The sequence below is a fragment of the Ictidomys tridecemlineatus genome, chromosome 7 (genome assembly GCF_052094955.1).
Source record: "Ictidomys tridecemlineatus isolate mIctTri1 chromosome 7, mIctTri1.hap1, whole genome shotgun sequence".
NCBI classification, from domain to species: domain Eukaryota; kingdom Metazoa; phylum Chordata; class Mammalia; order Rodentia; family Sciuridae; genus Ictidomys; species Ictidomys tridecemlineatus.
In genome coordinates, this window is record NC_135483.1 from 186,005,697 (window position 1) to 186,025,255 (window position 19,559).

General features: G+C 42.6%; 1 protein-coding gene across 2 annotated transcripts in view; it reads right to left on the reverse strand.

The window, feature by feature from the left end:
- Nucleotides 1-15,672, reverse strand: part of Dock10 (dedicator of cytokinesis 10) — a 237,241-nt gene extending 221,569 nt beyond the window's left edge. For both annotated transcript variants that reach the window (XM_078018102.1, XM_078018100.1), the window contains exon 1: nt 15,400-15,672. In XM_078018102.1, coding sequence (XP_077874228.1) covers nt 15,400-15,522 — 123 coding nt within the window. In that variant the 5' untranslated portion in view covers nt 15,523-15,672. The remainder of the gene's footprint in view (nt 1-15,399) is intronic.
- Nucleotides 15,673-19,559: the final 3,887 nt, after the last annotated feature.

Sequence of the window (19,559 nt, forward strand, 5' to 3'; positions counted from 1 at the left end):
TCCACCCACAGGGATGACCATTTCAGGAAATTATCACAACTGGAGGCTGAGATTCATGACAAAGGAATGAAGAGAAGCAGGGGCTCTCAGAAGGTCCCCTCACAACTTACTCATGGGTTACCGAGGGGAACCTACAAACTTCACAGAGAAGAAACCTGCAGACACCTGGTAACTAGTGACCAATGAAGGAGCCAACCAAAACGTTCCTCCTGACAAGGCACACTCATGTTGCACATCACTTCTGTGACATTCCTGCCCACATCAGCACTACCTGAATCTCACCAGGAGGAAGCTTCAATCTAAAAGTAACTAAGGGCCATCTTACAAGGATTGTGGTTTCAAAACTTTAACATCAAAGACTGAGAAATAGTGACACATCAAGGGAAACTAAAGAGACCAAGAGAGAAAACTAGTAGGTCAACTGGCCAAAATTTAATTATGTCTATGGACTATATATTACTGTATCAAGGTTGAATTCTTGATGTTGATTATTTTATTATAGTTGTATAAAGAAATTACTTTTAAAAATGTATCTGAAGTATTTAGAGGTAAAAGGATATCGTGCATACAATTTATTTTCAAGTGTGTCATGAAAACAATATTCTGTGTGTGGAGAGAGAGAGAGAGAGAGAGAGAGAAGGAAAAAGAGAGACAAAAAATTATAAGGAAAAGAAGAAGAGGGGGAGATTAGCACATTTGATTAGTGGTTAGGTACAGGGAAAAGGAAACTGGGATGGAATACTGCAGAAGTATTGGTATTTCATGATCAAAAGTCCTAGGGTCATTATTTACACGGTAAATATATATTCTCTATAGTTTTATACACTGTATATTTCAAAATTTTAAGAATATATGTCATGGAAAGGAGGGACCCAATGTAATTCAAGCTACCTGGGCTCTGGATGTATTTGGGTGGTAGGAGTATTTTGGGTAGGAGAAAGGAGAAACCTGAGGGTGATGGTTTAAAGGCACATGCTGCATACAGGTGCTTAAGAGTTGGTTCTGTGATGGGCAGCAAGAGGATGTTAGAACTAAGAATTATTAGATCAAAGATTTTCAATGCTAGCAATAGGACAATTTAATATGACTTCCTATTTTCCCCAGAAAACTAGATAATTCATAAAAAATAATGTACAATTTAATATGACTCACCACAATTAGAAAAAAAATATTTAGAAATGGTACAAATGTTCAAGAGCTAAAAATTCCAATTAGAAATGATAAGTTATGTGCTTCTAAAACTAAAGAAATCACAGGCCTAAAACACATCCCTCCCCCCTCCATAGTCACATCATTTCATTGAAAGGCAATAATTAAAATGGGTCCTTTGAAAAAGTCTGAATCTGTTTCATTTTTCAACGTCATTGAATCTGAATGCCCGGGCTCTTATTTCTAATGCTAGGTAATATTTAAAGCATGGAAGTAAGGAGGGAAAAGATAATGCCGTATTACAATATTTGCAATGCATTTCCTTTTCAAAAAATGTCATGAAATGGTGAGAACATTTAAAAGGACCATAAATATGGAGGCGGTAACCAAAAGCATCAACAGCATTCAAGTGGGCCTGCATCATCACAGACCTGGGTGAGCACAAGATAATGTGGGCGGACGTGTACATGTGGGCAGTGGATCACGGTGTGGAGAGACCAGAGACAAGGAGCCTAGTTAGAAGGCTGGAAAGGAACTACAAGGACCTTGCAGAAGACCATCCAGGGAAGAAATCTTGAGCCACTTCCCGAGATCACTAAAGTCAGGGAAATGGTTGAAACATTTAGGAGGTGGTAAAGCCAGCTCTTGGAACATGAATGGTGGCAGAGAACAGAAAGAATTGAGTTTCATATTGAGACTTATTGGACCAACTGAGATATAAAACTCAGGGGAGGAAAAAACAGAATTATGAGGTAAGAAAACGTGTTACCCATGGACCCTGTTGAGTTTGAAACAACAGAAGGACCTGAAGATAAAGATATCAAGGGCCCGGGCCCAAGATGGAGGGAGAGTTGGAAGCATCAGTGGATGTATGAGAGGAGAAGCTAAGCGAGAGGACACAATGGCCCAGGGAAGTTTCGTGGGGATGGACGAGGTTCCAAGGCTACATCCTCCGTGAACCCTAACCTTGTGGTTCCTTTTCCCCTGAAGGTCTTCCATGAATAAAAAATATTGGGGAATACTCGATCCATTTTTCTGTGATCAAAAATGTGACTGGATTACTGATGAATCACAGATGGTATTCTGAGTAAATCTACCATGTTAAAATAGTCCAGTCTATTTTTTTGAGTAATGGTCCACATACACGTTGTAGACAGTTTGCCTTGTCCTGGGGCATAGAGTACTGGATTCTGCCTTCATCACATGATAGAGACCATAGGAAAGAAGTTTAGAGTCTTGTAAGTCTGAAAGCAACCACAGACTAAAGCTACTCTTTTGGAAGTAAAATAATGAGAGCCGGTGAGAAAGAAGGTGCTATATAGACCTCATGAGGCCATGTTCCCCTGAATACCCAGATCAGGTTCCATTACCGTCACCTTTGTGATAGTCAATCATCTACTGAGCTAAGGGGTTCTTATTCCAGGATGCTCATTTCTAGGAACATGGATAGAAAGGCAACTGGGCCACATCCCCCTTGGCCAGATGACAACTGTGATGATGGACACAAATGGACCTTCAAAAACTTTTGACCATGTAATAATTTGATCCTTTTGAGAATTTTCCCATCTACTGATCTTATAAGGAGAAAAACTTGGTTCAGTGACTTAGAGCTGTACAAGTAAAATGTCAGGTTTAAGAACTGAACTGCACTGAGCTTCTACAAAGACTGTTTCCTCCACTTTGTTTTGGGATCAGAAATCTGTACGTAGTGAGGAGTTTCTCCTTTGAATAATATTTCTGAGCATTTTTGCAGTTGGCCCCACAACTGCATAACCTCCAGAACCTGTGAATATGCCCATTTCTATGAAAAAGGGAACTTGGCAAATGTGATTAAGGACCTGAACATGGGAAGATTATCCTCGATCATTCAGGGATTTCATCCAATCACACGAGTCCTGGACAGTTGGAAGGGAAGGTAGAAGAAAGGATGAGAGAGATATGACAGGTAAAGACCCCGAACATCATTGCTAACTTTGAACATGGAGCACAGGAGCCATAGCTGAGGAGAATAGTGCCCTCTAGAGGCTGAAATGGACATCAGTTGACATCCAACAAGAACCTGGGGACCTCCACCCTGAGGGCTCAAGTGTCTGAATTTTGTGACAACTCAAATAAGCACAAAACAGATTTTCATCTAGTCTCCAGAAAAGGACACAACTTCTAATGTAGGAGACCTTGATTTTGGCATGATGAGACAGACCCTTTCCAGGCTTATCATTGTGGTGTTGTCTAAGCACTAAATTTGTTGTAATGCAATAGAAATCCTACCACAGTGTTCACATCCATAGAATATCAGAGAAACCCAGGCTCAGCCACTGGGACTACAGGCATGTGCCACCATGCCCAGCTGTGTAAGATATCATAAATCAGTATGTGCATGACTTTTTTTTTTTAACAAGTTTATATATCATTCAAAGACGTATAGCTTTTTTTTTTTTTCAAGTTCTGAACCCTTCTTAGGGAACTGAGAGTTTATGTATAGTCATTCAAATCACTAAAGGGCAAGGTAAGCCTACAGGATGGCTCAGGCCAATGGCATGTCTAGGCCCTCCTTGCACTCATGAGCTGCAGAGAATAATTTTTAACTGTCAAATGCAGGTCATATGTTTGGAGATACCTGTACAGAGTCTCAGCAAATAATAGGTAACAGTGACCTCATATGGTCAAGAAGTAAACCAGGCATGGACGCCAAGTTAGATAGATGTTTGCCAGTTAAATTCTTTTAAATGTACTGCTCTGCTAGAGAAAAGCCTCTTTCACTTTTCCTGAAGAACCCATGGAAATCTGAGTAGAATTCTAGACTTCCATGTTGTGATGCAAAATTATACTTACTGTTGCAGATGGTGCACTGGACCAAAGGAGAACAGGCACTGGGGGGCTCAATGGCTTTGCTCTGTAACACTACCCCCATCTACTTAAACCAGCCCTGTGACTTAGTTTCTTACCTATTTTACGTTAAGTTTTCCTTAGGATGTTTTGGCAATGAGACTAATGCTTCAAAAGCTTATTATATTGTGAGTGATTACTAGTTTTTTTTCTTCGTTATTTTCTGTGTCTTGAGTTACTAACTTAATAAAACCAGAAAAGTTTGGAAAGTGTAGATGTAATAAGAGACTGTTCTATGAAAAGAGTCATTACAACACTCTAAACTAGTGTCAGGAAAGCTCTCTAACCTTGAGGACAGAAGGCAAGTTTTCAAAGACTAAAATAGCATTTACATCCACTGATAAAATCACACAGATCTGGTGATTTATTAAGCTTTTTTTCTCCATCATGGAACCAGGAACAAACCAATGTCAAAACTCTTTGACCCACACTTCCTGTGTTTTCATCAATCATTTTCTGTACCCTGCTCAGTTTTATTCAGCCTCAGCCTTGTGTCTGCTCACAGCATCTGTGGGAAAAACTGATATGGCGTCCAGCAGTGTGGCCTGTGTGCTGCTCAGCCCCACCAGGGAAGGAGCTGGAGTTGCAGAAACCATCCTACCTGCTTGGCCCTATCTTACATATTGTCTTACATAATCAAGAACATAAAGGCATACTGATACACAGAATCAGCATTTTATTTTCTAACTTCTCAATAGCCTTTTGCAGAAATCTTGAATTCTGTTCCATTTACTTCAATGCCACTTGCCAGTTTTGAGGTGATACTATATGCTTGTACTTAGACACTAAGGTATTTCCTCTGCAACAGATGTAGGAATTTATCTACTGCAAGCTATCCACTTAGATTTCCTTTCACATGCCTAATAGGTGCTTTCTTTCTTCCATTTGAGAAGTGTTTAGTCAGTACCTACTTTATACCAGGATTTTGCTATCCTGGGGATATAAGGGCAGTAATCACAATTCTGGCCTAGAAAGGCTCAGAGTTTTGGAAGTTTGAGGGGGAAAACGCCACTGACTCCTCCTGGTCCAGGAAAGATAACGCAGACGAGTCCTATTTAAATGGCGGACACAGGAATGCCATTTGAACAGATCTGCCATTCATCAGACTGACTAGCAGTGAAATTATACAAAGGTGTCTCTGGCACACTACCCTCCCATTTTTATGCTCTTTTATCCTAACAGGATGAAAACTGAGGAACAGGATTATACTAGGAATCGATTTAAGCCCATCATGATGACATTTTGTGGATCTAAGGCTGATGGCTAACTGTGGAATAACATGCCCTGTGTCTTGTTAGGTACCAGGTTGCTAGGAGGACTCTGAGCCCAGGGCTGGAGGAAGAATCGGCTCTCTTTCCAACATCTCTGAGATCACACCTGGTCCAGGTCAGATCATATTCCGTTTCTTAGGTGTGAAAGGGAGAAGGAGATGAGAGAGGCAGAGGGAAAACAGTAGTCAGAGACTGAGCTGCCAAAAAGGAGGTTCTCGCTGCTTTTATCAAGGCTGGGGGGACTGGAGGAGCTCACACTCGCCCTCTGCTTGCCTCCATGCCAGCCCTGTGGTGCCCAGAGGGGCTCCGCATAGACCTTAAGCCAGAAGACTGGAACAACAAAGATCCAGCATGGGGTGTGGAAAAGATGCTCTCCGAAAGCAGGTGGATCTCACCCTTCTCTTCAGGATAAGGAAGACAGAAGGGGGTTGTGTGCTTGCCTGTGGCTTCCTGAGGTTGGAAGAACCCGACTGGCCCAACCTGGCCACTGCTGGTTACTGGTGCGCCAGGTCCCTTACCCCTGGCTCCTTCCTGGAGATGTGCAAACAGCCACTGCCTTCCTTACCATCTCAAGTAACCACTTCTGTATTTCACTGTTAAAATAGAAATTTATTAGAGGTCATTTAAACCAAATTTTTCCAGTTTCTAACATCAGAATCTGAATCACTAATGATGCTATTAAAGTGAAAAAAAAAAGTGTCATTTTAGTCCTCCTTGATACCCCGCCTCCCTCCAAACAGTAATAAATCTCTCAAATTTTTAGGATTCAAAAGCATCTTTCAAGGTCTGGCATCTAATGTCTTGTTTTAGCAGCAACCCAATCCAAAGGCGGTTAAACACTTGATCAAGGTTACACCGCCTGGAAACCACTGCTTCCTAGTGATAAAAAGATACATTTTTCAAATTGATTGGAGAGCAGCCACAAAATGGCTTTTAACTTCAAAAACTTGAAGTTAATGAATGAACCTTCCCTATTGGTTCTGGGAAGGGCCCTGAACGAATCTTATCTTTGCATGTTGGTATACCAGTAAATTTTATTACTAGCAGTTTCACATACAGGGCAAATTTATAGCTGTCCATATAGATAGGCTGTAGAAGAAACATAAATGCCTTTTCTCACTTGAAAATTTCTTTTGAATCAATGCCTGATTTTTAAATAAGTGAATAATGTAAACATCATGGAAAGTAAATACCTTTAAGTATTTCTTCTCCATGTTCGAATTTTCTTCTTCAAAAAAGTGATTGAGCTCTAACATCGCTTTCAATTTTTGAAGGTTTCTCAGCTGCATTCAATTTCCCTTTTCACATTCTAAAGAGCCATGACAAAAGGATTTTGAAGAGCTTATCAAATAAACAATGGGTGTTCCAGAATAATTTAATTATCAAATTTCATTGAATAGTAAGTTTTGTTAAGTTTTTTTTTTTTTTTTTTTTGCTTGTTTGCCAAGTCAAATGTTCATTCCCGTGTTCTTTTTATAGAATGTGTGATTTGAAAGGCCAAAAAGTCTTTGGTCATTTTGACAGCCTTAATTACTCATTAAAATTGGTAATTACTAAAATCATTATATGAAGAAAAGCTCATTGTGCTAATCATAAATGGTGTCATCTTTCCAAAGAGACTCTCTTCCAGATCCTTTTTTTAAACTCTGCCATTTTGGTTTTTAATTTATATTACAGAGCTGCCTGGTTTCCCAAATTCTGTGTCAGGAGATGAGGCATGCTCAAACTAAATTAGAAAAATTGAGTATTTTTACATTTTTGTAGTACTGATTAAATGAACTTTCGATGAGTGGGGTCCATTAATTCTTCTAATCTCACAGGCAGACATTTCCACAATCCAATTGCAAAATATTAACACTTTCAAAGGCAATCGTTTTTCTCTATTGTCACGAACTTCGTCAAGTTGATTAACTTTTGTCATTTCTGTACCATTAAATGTAGGTCACCATGTCAGGTCCAGCAAACACATGCATTTATTTCCATCCCACTGACACTGCAGTGAATGATAATAAGCAAACAAATATCACTTCAATGGAAAAAAAATCCTCTTATTTGTGAACACAAACATTAAAATCAAGACACGAGAGACAATGTAACTGATGCAACACTGCAACCCAAACACTCCATGCTAATTTGCCAAAAATGCATTTCTGCAGAAGGAGAAGAATCAAATGATGCCTCTTTCAGAGATGAAGGAGCTTTTGTTTGCAAAGCTTAACCCGCTCCATACCAGTCATGTCCTTGGGAAGTGACTGAGCACTCATATCCTGTCCCAAGTGGCTGTCAATCCCAATATCCTGTATTGCCAGAATGGCATGAATGAAAAACTGTTAAGCAAAGCAAAAGTAGCCACAGCTCTGCTCTTGTAAAGAAACTCTTTTTTTTTTTTTTTTTTAGAAACTCTTTCTATGGCTGGTATTCTGGAGTTTCCTTTGCTCACTGTTCTTGCAGTATATGTTTAACTGCATGTTTAATGAGGCCTTCTTCACCAGGTAGGACTAGTAGGCTGTTTGACAGTGGTCAGGAGGAACTCAAACAATGGACTGCCTGCATGGGGTCCTGAATTCACTATTGATTAGATGTTTGATTTGGATACATTTCTGGTCTACAAACTTCTTTCCTCATCTATAAAATAGGAATGAAAACCTATTGCCATAGGGTTATGGTAAGGATTAAAAGAGACTGTACCAGTAAAATACTTGGCACACAGGGCATGCCCAGAGTTCCTGAGTGACTGTATGTCTAGCTTTACCAATCTTTACAGAGACTATGGAGAGGATGAGTCAAAGAAAGACAAGTGTCATTTGTCCCCACTATGATTTCCCGCTTATGTGCACCCAGCCCATTCTTCTGACTTTCCTTAAGCACCTTATTTGCAGTGAGAAAGAGGCTTCGCCTCAAAAAAAAAAAAAAAAAAAAAAGCTATTTTCATATGGTAAATGGAGCATAAGTATAGCAAAATAGACAAATTCAGAAAGATCATTTTGGGTAGCAGTGATAGCTATGAAGAAACAAAGCAGAATAAAGGGACAGAGGGGACTGAGGGAGGGGATGCTGGGCAGGGGTACTTCCACCTGTTGATGCTGGATGACCTTCCGAGAAGCAGCATTTAAGTACTTGAAGGATGAGGAGGACTCACTGTGAGAACTCTGGGGCAAAAAAAAAAAAAAGCAAATACACGGACCCAATCAGGTGATCCCCTAATTTCACAGATTGGGAAACTGAGAGGTAACTGTTCAAAGAGACTCTCCAAAGAGAGGATTTGGAATTATAGTCTTCAGACTCACAGGCTCTGCCATTTCCTACACTAACTCCCATTTGCTAGACTTCCATGTGGCAAAATTGCTAAGAGTGTATTTTACAACTCTAAATGGGATAATCAGGAAAATAGTCTTCCAAGATGGAGGTGAAGGACAGCCAAACAGATCATGGACTACATTACAGTCTACGAAGAAAACAAGATCTCTAACTCCATGGAATCCCATCCTTTGGGGATTTGAGTGTGGACAAGATAAATAATTTTCTTCTGGGATTCAATGACTATGAAACAGAATAACATCTTGAAGATTTTCTGATTCCAGCAATGGGTTTTTCTGATATAGCCAATTATTATCAAATCCCAAGGGTCAATAAGGTAGCAATGAAGGTCTTATAAAGCAACAAGAAATCATCGTTATTGCATGATCTATCCATCAGTTTAGGCAACCGATACAATATAGGGTGTTTGAACAACATTTCTTATCGTTCTGGAGGTTAGACATCTAAAGTCAGGGTGCCAGCCTGTGGGGTCCCTGGGGAAGGCTCTCTTTCTGGACTACAGATGGAATCTTCTCACTGCATCCTCACCTAGCAGAGAGAGGACAGGCTCTACCCCACTTCTTCAAAAATCTCTACTCTCCTTATAAGAGTCCCACTCTCGTGGTCTTTTTTACCCCTGATTACCTTCCAAAGGCCCCATCTCCAAGCACCATCACATTGGGGATTAAAGCTTCAATCAAGATTTGAGGAGGACACAAACACTGAGTCCATAACACATGGGCTGGGGTGGTGTTTCAAGTGATCTAGCATGGGGAATAACCCTCTTCACTCTGCAACATGGCTTTAGTGAGAACTTTCACCCTATGACCCAGGATGGGAACTTTTGCTGATTTAGAGTACAACTATTTAATGTCTCAGATAAAATATGTTTCTTAACCTAGATGCTTAAATTAAGCTCACACTACAATTAAGGTGCTAGATGAAGAAGAAAATATAACAGGAACACACAAGCGATTTCCCTAAAGTCATTAAGAAATGAACCACATTCCATTTTCAATCTTAGGTGGTCTGAACTTCATTTTTGCCTTAAGCAAAGCATTCAACGAGTTCCATAATAAACCACATGGCATTAGACTTCCATACAATGAAAATACGTCCTTAACTGATCATATACTGCAAAAAATGTGGCTAATGTTGTAATTTAATGTGCTTATGAGTAACTGAGGACCTTGTTAAAATACACAACTAGTGTGTCTGGTGTGGGCCCTGGGACTCTGCATTTCTAGCTATACCCAAGTGATGCCAATGCTATTGGTTCTTGGATTTCACCCTGTTTGGTGAAAGTCTATCACTGCATCATATTGTCTGTTATAAAAAATCACAGGGAAAGAAACTGTCTTGTCTCTTGAATCTTCATAGAAAAAAAATTGGAAATGTTAAGAGCAAATTATTCTCTCTCCTTTTTTTAAATGGATCTCTTCAGTCTCATGGTCTTTTCCTTTTGACTTGGGCATAAGAAGCACCTTTAGTAAGACTGTGATTTCATGGTTATGCATTTTATTTACTGGTTCTATTTCATTGACCCACATCTAACTTTGCTAATATTGATGGGTTTTTTATATTTATTTTTAGTTTTTGGTGAACACAACATCTTTATTTTATTTTTTCATGTCGTGCTGAGGATCGAATCCAGTGCCCCGCGCATGCCAGGCGAGTGCGCTACCTCTTGAGCCACATCCCCAGCCCCTGATGTTTTTTTGCTACAATTGCTTTTGTCCTCCTTGCTTACTATGTTTGGTTACTTTACTACTATCTTACATGCATCTTTGTGAAACACTTCAAATCCTGCTTTTAAATAAGATAGAATGTGAAATATGAAAAGAATCTCAACACAACCTAGATAAATGAAAATATGTGCTCCAGGATACAGGATACATTTGGAAATTTTAGGCACATGATGGAGGGCGGTAACAAACTAAGAATGGAGAAGCAAGTGATTTTAGAAGCAAACTTGCAAAGGATTAACTCTGTTCCCTGTCACAGTTCGCTTCAGGCTTTGCCAGACAGTCAGGATGAGGATGACTCAGTGCACTCACATTGCTAAGGATTTAGCAACTGAGCTTCCAGTTGCCCAAGGAGGTACGTGGAAAAACTTCACTGTCGCTACTAACCTCAGGAATACTAAAGTGAACACTGGCAGCTACTCTGAAACACTCCTGGGAAGAAAAATTTTCTGTTCCTTGGGTAGAGCTACATCTTAGACCAAAGGGCAAAATCAACCAAGGCCAACTCTTTGTGTCCTCCAATTTGGAGATGCCATGAAGTAGATACTAAACTGCAAAGCTGCTGGAGGTTTGTTGGAATAGTAACCCTGTGTGGCTACTATTCATGATGCATAAAGGTCCCGTGTCAGTTACTTGAGCTTTGAGCAAGGTATTTAACCCTATGTGTCTCAATGGCTTCCTCTACAACTTGTAACAATAACTTCATCTGAGAATTAACTAAAACACTTCACATTGTGTGGGATTCTCAATAAATGTTTTACCACAGTACATTTACAACTCCTCTTTTTCTATATGAGGCCATCAAGGAAAGTGGTTGAGGAGGGAAAGAGCCCCAAATCATACATGGTGACTCATTCTTTCATTTTCCTTTTTGGACCCTTCATGGAAATTTCTAGAACCAATGTTGTTACTGTTTATTTTCAAAGTTATTTCTTCAATGTCTTTGAGAAGTCAAAAACATGAGCAGATACAATCAGTACCATTCAAACTTGATTTTGTAAACTAAGTTTGTTTTGATGTCTTTACCAAGCAAAGAAGACAGGGAATTTCCTCATATGACAACATAAATGTGTGATTTCTGCTAAAGCATAAACATCCTTGTCACAAAAAGCCCTGTCAAAGGAAAGAAAGGAGGTGGCAGTGAATGCCAAACAGGCCTTTACTTTGCATATTGTTTTCAACTCTGAACATCTACAGTAAAACAAGTGTTTTCCTTTCATTCAGTACATTCAGTATCACTTTCCCCATCTTCTCACTTATTCTGACAAGACTTTTGGGAAATTCCAGTCCTACCCCACCCCACTCAATTTTTAAAAATCTCTCCTACTTTCAACTATTTAAATGTCAGGGAGTTCAGAGGAGAGGAAATTCTTCCTTCTAGGAATTCCTCATACTCATGTAAACATGTTTGCATATTCATTTCTTCTCAATCAAAGCTCTTTGGTAGGTCAAAGGTTCAGCTTCTTAGTCAAAACTACATATAATATCAAAAGTGGTATTACAAGGGTATAAAGGAGTTAGGAGGCATCAAAGCAAGGAAATGGAATTTTTGTAATTACTGAAATAAAATACACTCCTCTCTTTACTCTTTACCTCTTCTGAGTGAGTGGGCAGGAAGAAAACATAGTGGTTAACTCCAATCCCTTCTGGCAGGATGCTTCCTCTTTTACAAAAGGTTAATCATAGCCAGGCATGTTGGCACAAGCCTGTACTTCCAGCTACTTGGGAAGCTGAGGCAGGTGGATCCCAAGTTCAAGGCCAGCCTGGGCAACTTAGTTCAAACCTGCCTCAAAAAATGAACTAAATAGGGCTGGTAGTGTTCAGTGGTAGTGCCCCAGGTTCAAACAATCCCCAGTACCAGAGGGGGGGACGGTGGTGGTGGTGGTGGGGGAGAACACCACATAAATGAATCATCCCATTTGGTACAAACACACTTCATACATTTTAGAAGAAAGTTTCTTATCAAGACAGAATTTTTAATCAGTGGCATTACCACTTTGAGGCTAACGTGGTATGTATATTCAACCCAAATAAAAAAAAAACACTCAAATCCTGACATGGGAGAAACATTTTTTCAATTCATTTTAGAGCTGAGGTTTTATACTAGAGAAGCTTGTTTTGTAAGACAAGCAGCAATGGCATTTCAGAAAATTATTTAAACTTGACTTGATCCTATGAATTGGTCTTTGCATGAGTTGTTATTCATTTACTTTCTACAAAAAGTGGGGGATAACTGAAAGCAGCATACATTTCTCTTTTCAAAATGTATGGCTTTTATTCATAACTGCTCGCAAAATAAGATGGATTCTAACCAAGACTCGGAAGACACTTAAGCCTGGTCCATTGCCTTGGGTCAAAAAAGAAATCAAGTTTGCTTTGGTGTATACCTTTACCTCCCCCAGCCTCTGCCCTCAATGCAGGGCCCCTGGTCGCTGACATCACTCAGTAACCCTTTGACTGCTTCCACATTCCAAGATCATCTTGAAGGTTTCTTGGTCTATGTGTGAATAGAAATCAATCAGTCAATAATAAATAAATCACACACACACACACACACACACACACACACACACACACACACACACCATTCACAGAGTTCAAAACAACCTTGTTAATTTGACAATCTCCTCAGCTCCTATAGGATCTGACAAAGTTCAACCCTACAGCAATCTCTTAACATGCCGGAGGAGTTGGGTTCCTAAAATATGGCTTTCAGAAAGGACACTACCTACGCAGCAGCAAGATGGATTTTCTCAGCAGGACTTTTCAGTGCCCTTCAAATATCTTTCACTGGCTGACAGCTTACACGCACAGGTAATCCACCCAGTCTGTGCTGAAATGAGTGACCCATCATTTCACCCCCTTATTCTATTCTTTTTCTCCCTTGACAACCAGGCTTTGAGGACCTCTAGAAGAGATATTAAGAATCTAAGGGGGTTGGATCATCACAAGCCAGGATTAGTCTCCACCAGAGTCTAATGTCAAGGTTGTAGGTCCCAAACAGGCACCCCGCCTCTCAGCATTCCCCCAAGTGGGGGTACTGACTCAAGAGAACTCCTCACCTTCCTGCTTCCCTTCAGGAGCTGATAGGGAGGAAAGCAAAGCACGTGTCTCACTGCCAAAATCGCTGCCAACACTGCCTGCCTAGATGTGTAAGATCCCTTGAAAAGTCTTGGCAAGAGCTCCTCTGGAGTGTTGGCCAAGGTGCTGAAGTGAAGCAAGGGAGGCGGAGGAGCACCTTTGCCAGTGAATCCCCCTCCCCCACTGCTCTTAAAGACACTGAGCTTATTCACTGTGACAACATACTGCTAAGAGTTCAAATCTCATACAGTTTTAGAGAAAGGGTTTGTGCATATGTGTGTGTGTAGAAGGGATACACTTTATAGAAATTTCAGTGCTACAGAAATTCTAGGAGAACAGCACTTAGAAACTAAACACAAACTAAAAATAGATGCATGCTGTTTATTTCAGTTGAACGCTATTATGGCTGTATTTCTCTATCACATTGTAAACTGGATTCTGTAAAAGGAATCAATTGAAAAAACAGTTATTGTAAAGCAAATGGTAGAGAATGACAAAGTTGCAATCCCAAAAACTGTTTTCTACTCATGTCTTAAGATTTTTTATATCTTTACCTTTTTTGTTTGTTTGTTTGTTTTGTTTGTTTGTTTCAAATGTTCTTTTTGACAGTTTGTCCTTCCTGCGCGAGAAAATGTGCATACTGATATCAGAACCACAGGCCGTCCCTGGCACAGGGCTGGCTAACCGTCCAATCATCTGGAGGTAGCTATAGAGTGCAGCCAATGGTTAAAAAAAAAAAAAAAAAAAAAGGGACCCAGGCCACCAACTCACTCACCCCCACCTTCTTGGGCATCTGATGCCTCTTCCTCTGCCAGCCAATTTGCTTCCGTTCTGTTCAACTTTCCGACCTCTAGCTTTAGAGAATGGTCCTCACTGTGGGAACTGGCTCTAGCTAGCCTTTGGCTCCCTCCTCATTGGTGATTGGCAAGAGCAACACTGTCTTTGACACTCTAAAAAAGAGCCGTTTAATTCCTAATGATATTTACTGGCAAAAAGGAAAATGAAACACACAAGGAGGATTCCGGTCCAGCAAAGTCAAGCTGCGAGCTCGGCTGCAGAGCCCGGGTCTCCTGTAAGGCTGTTCCCCTTCCCTTTCCCACCAGAGTGGACTCCCCCGTCTTTTGCCACTTCCATCCCAGATTATGACACCTACTGGAATTTACGAACATCTGGAGATGTATGTATAGGATTTGGGCACCAGACACTGGCTGCTGCCCCAAAAACTTCCCGCGGAAATCACCCAGTACTCAGAAGGCATTTCAATAAGGAAGTAACTAGTAACGCGCCATTGAAGGGAGAACCCCGCAAAACCTCAGAAAAATACCAGAAGCCACTTGGACCCTTTTAATGATCCACGTCTCCACCAGCCAGTACAATTTGTCCTTTCTGGAGCAGTATGAAGTGGCTTGTGGGGTTTTACCCTGTGGTAGGAGCGCTGAGCGGAAGTACATTTATTTCCACGCTAGAGTAAAGGTGGTGGGGAGGGTGTCCTAGCTCCAGCCGGGGCCAGTTGCCCAGATAACGTCCTTTGCCCTCTGTTCAGTAGTCGACCGGGGCGAGAGGGACGCGCAAAACCGTGGACTGAGAGGTGTAGTCTGAAGATCCCCACCCCCCACGCGTCCGGGTCCCTTAGCACCCCCATCACCTATCCATAAAGTGGATGCACCCCCGCCTCCTCCCAACCTCCTCAAAACCCGGGCACATCCTCTCCCACGCTGCATTTGTGCTGCCCACGCAGCTGTTCCTCTCAGCGTCCCGCGTGCCCAAAAGCGCCCCGTGTCCTTGTGCGTCGGTGGCACTGCCTGGAGGAGGTGGCGTCAGGGGCGCCCGCAGAGGCGGCGGGGGAGGAGTGCGGGGGCGAGGACTAGCGAGCTGCAGGGCAGGGGCGCGCCGAGCTTTCGCGGAGGCCCGCTCCAGCCCCCTGACAGCCCCGAGCGCGCGAGGAGGCGCGGAGGACGCGCCGCACTCACCCGCTGCTGCTGTCGGCTGCTGACGGCCACCGCGGCGGCGGACGCGGCGCTGTGCCGGAGCTCGGCCGCCTGCCCCGGTCTCAGCAGGCTCCGGGTGAACCTGCGGCTCCGCTCACTGGCCATCGCCGGCCGCGCCGATCCCGCCGCGGTCCCAGAGCGCGGGTCCCTCTGGTCCTGCCCGCGCCAGCCTTCGTTACCCACCCGCCGTTCAGGAAGCGGAACTCGGAGCTTTCCCCCGCTTCCTCGCTTAACTCACGAGAGGCGGGTTTTTCTGTCTTGCACCCCCACTCTTCCCACCCCCTTCCCTCCGCTGAAGCTTCCAGACGACTTTCCAAACTCTGCGCTCCTCTGGGCTGGGCGCGCACAGCCACTCGGCGGGCTGCCCCGGCCCGGCGGCGGCGCAGCTGGAGCAGGACGCGCGCAGGGCGGCTCCAGCCCGCGCCGCCCACCGGCCTCAGCTGGCGGGACCGGGCAGCCACTCCGGGGACCGCAGGCGGCGGGGGAGGGCGCCCGGCGGCGGCTGCTGGGCTCCGGGCGGGGCCTGCCCACCTCTACCACCCCCCATTTGGATAGTGCTTGGAAGGTTGGAGCTCTGGCCGCATTTGCTGATTAGACCTCTATTTTCAGACTGGAGAACGGGCGGGGGCGAAGCTCACGTCTTCTATCCCTGGACAGGGGTCAGAGCTTATGGAGGGTCTGGTGGCTGGGATATCCGTAACCCCTCCTAAGCCAGCGTTTTGAAGTCTCCATTGTCCGAAGTCCCTACTGAGAGAAAAGGACTGTGGAATAAGCTTCCGCATTCATTCTCATCCTCAGCCAGTATTCATTAAGCACCGAGTGTATACTAACTTCACACTGTTCTAGAAACTCAGGATAAGGAGAGTAACTTACCAGCCCCACCTAAGGCTGTATGGGGCTGATAAGGTGTTTGGTGGTGGAAGTGGGAGACAGCAAGTTCCCACCTATATAAATAAATGAGTAGAAGAAATGAACAAGGCAGTGTCGGGTACTAATGCGATCTAAACCGCAGCATAGTAGGGTAATGTGGAGTAAGAGATTTCCAGGTGGTGGTAGGGTGAGGAGGTAAGAGTTGAGTTGTGGGGTTACTGGGCAGTATGGGTCAGGTTTGGAGAGTGGACTGAACATTTGTATTGTTTTTCTGTTCCCAGTCTTACCAAATGTCTGTCTGGCCTGCTCTCTGGCTATCGCTATCTGATAAAAGTCTTCTAAGATTTCTCAGCCTGAGTCACATGCTGGGTGGTTTTCTAACTCAATGTTGGCGGGTGGAAGAATGATGCTAGTCCCTGGGAGGGCAGTCTGGGGAGATCTGGGATAGCCTCTCCAAGTATTCTGGGGTTTTTAGCCTCTTTTTATGGCTTTGTGACCCTGCCATTTTTTTCTAAAGTCAATAAGCATGTAGTTTTAACCCAAGTTCACATTTCAGTATAAAGTTCTAAAACAGCTGCTAAATGCACTTGGGTCAGCTCCCTGCTGCCTAGGACTCAATTAGACAGAAATACTGACTTGGCATCATTTCAGCATATTGTAGAAATTATGCTTGGCAGGAGCTCTGGAAGATTTTGGAAGTATCTGAAAGATCATCTGGTTCCAACACAACCTATAATACAAAATATTGTATTCTGCATTGTATATGCACTTTCCCATTTGGTACTCAGTACGGGAACCCTACCTTTAAGGGTAAGCAAGTAGGTGGTTACTTCTGTGATGGCTTCAGGAGATCTCTGTAGGAACAATTCTCTCTAACCACACCCTTTAACAGGTGCACCTGTGTGATACCTTTAAGTGCATAGTCTCTTGAGATAATACATTAAACCTGAGCATTTCGGGAAAGGATACCTAATTTGTCTCTGATTTCAGAACACTGGCACATAGTGGGCACTCAGCAAATATTGGCTTAAGGGTAACTCCTATAAGGCTCAGATGGGCTTGTGCGAAGGGAGAGCTCAGTGCCTGAGGCAAGGAGACAAAAGGGAGGAGAGAAAAGAGTGCTGGAAAGGAAGGCTGTGATATTCAAAACTGCATCGGGGCAGAGCAACCTGATGATCCAGAACCCTGAATAACCCACATGGCTCACTCTTCAACCATGTCAAGTACCAGAAAATCACTTGTCCTTCCTTTGTGACTACCAATGTACTTTCTCCAGCTTCAGATGACCAAGAATCTGCTGGGAGAGGATTTGATGAACCAAAGTCTATTTGCTCTACTCACACCCTATGTGATGTTGATTCCATGGATCACCCTGAGAAGGAAGGTGGACATTGGTGTGACAGCAGACATCACACATTACACATAGGTGTGTGTCACATAGAGACCACAGCGTCTCACTCCTAGAGAGTTCCCATAATGATACCACCCAGGGCTCTCCTCAGCCCCACAATCATATAGGGTTCAGGGAAGCTTTCTGGGTCCTATAGGGAGAGAGCTGAGTATCCCAACCACAGGCGTATACACACACACTCCCTGCACAGAAGATGCAGGCATGTCCTCTGCTGCATAAAGGACTTTGGACTTGAGATCTGCTAATTTGATACTCTCTCTTTGGTGATTCCCAATCTCTCAACTGTATCAAGAGACATGGCTAAGATGCTTTGTAATAGCAAATCTATGAAAATGACATGACTTACATCAAGTTTCTTGGCTTACGTTCCTGCTTGGACTTTAACCCACTCCAAGCTGTTCAAAGTCATCCATGTTTCATTCTGCACTCTACACCAGGACACTTTCATTTTAAGAGATGCCATTGCTGAAATATGACCATTCTTGTTGTCATTTCCCAGAGAACAGCCAGTTTATAAAACATGAATTTGAGGACTATGCAAATTGTAGCATACTTGTGGATACAGGTGCATTTTCTGTAGTCCAAATGCTTCTAAACCTCAAATTTACTTCTACCTCAAGCAAGTTACCAGACTTCTGTAAGCCTCTGTTTCCTTATCTGAAAATTGAGGAAATAAAATAGTTAACTATGTGGTTGGGTGCTCAGTGGGTTATGCAAATCAGTGTAAATTTCTTAAACAGCATCTAGCACAAAGATTTCATTGGGTTAAGATTAGGGATAGGGTTAGTGTGCTGCCACTGGACATAAACTTTCGCATAAATAAATTTATTTGCATTTTAAAATGCTGTAAATGGAGTTATTCAACCTCTTTATCCTATGTTGAAGGCCCATCTAAAATTCTAGTGGGGAATTAAAGAAATTCCCCAAATTCAAGGAACAGGCACTGTTGGAATTAGTTGTTTCAAATTTTGTTCAATGACCTCAAATCATGTTTTTACTATTATTTGGTCTTCTTTAATATACAAAAGGCATAAGCTACAATCAAATTTTATCATGTTCTAATTCTCCTTTTCATTTGAGGTGGCATGGGTCAAGCCATTCAATCAGAAAGAAATAACCCTACTCAACAGACACTTAATGCAATATCAACTATGGACCATTCTATTCTCACTCTTCCAGAGGATGCAGAGCTAAGAAAATAGTCCCTGTCTCCAAAAAGCTTTATTTCAAATAAAGTAAGCGACTTACAAAGCATTAATGGTGGGCATGGGTGGGCAATGGGGAACAGGGGATAAGACTTCAGAGACGGAGTCTCCCAGGACTGTGTTATTACATTTCATATTATTATGGCTCTCTTATAAGACTGAAAATGTCTCAATAACATGGAGTTTTCTTTCCCTTGACCCACTCTCTTTCTTTTTCTCTCTCCCCTTTTGTGTTAGTAAAAAAAAAAAACTCCGAACACTTGAGATAATCAACTTATGGGGAAGAAAGATTTATTTTGGCTCATGAGTTCACAGGTTTCAGTCCGTGGTCTTTTGGCCCCTCACTTAGGGCCTGAGGTGAGGCACATTGTAGAACAAAAGTGCTCAGCTCCTGGTGCTCAGGAAGTAAAGAGAGCAAGGAGGGGTCAGGGTCCCAATATCTTCTTCAAGTGTGCACCCCCAGTGACTACCTCTTCTCCCACTTGGCCTGGCCTCCTACAGGCTAGTACCTGCCCTTTGGGGGACATTTCATATCCAAACCATCATACCTTTCCTTCCTCCCTCTCTGCCTCCCTCCCTTATTTAAAGCCCAGATACAATTCCTCCATATATGAAAGCACCAGTGGCTTTTTTTTAAGACATGGAAAGCCCTTATT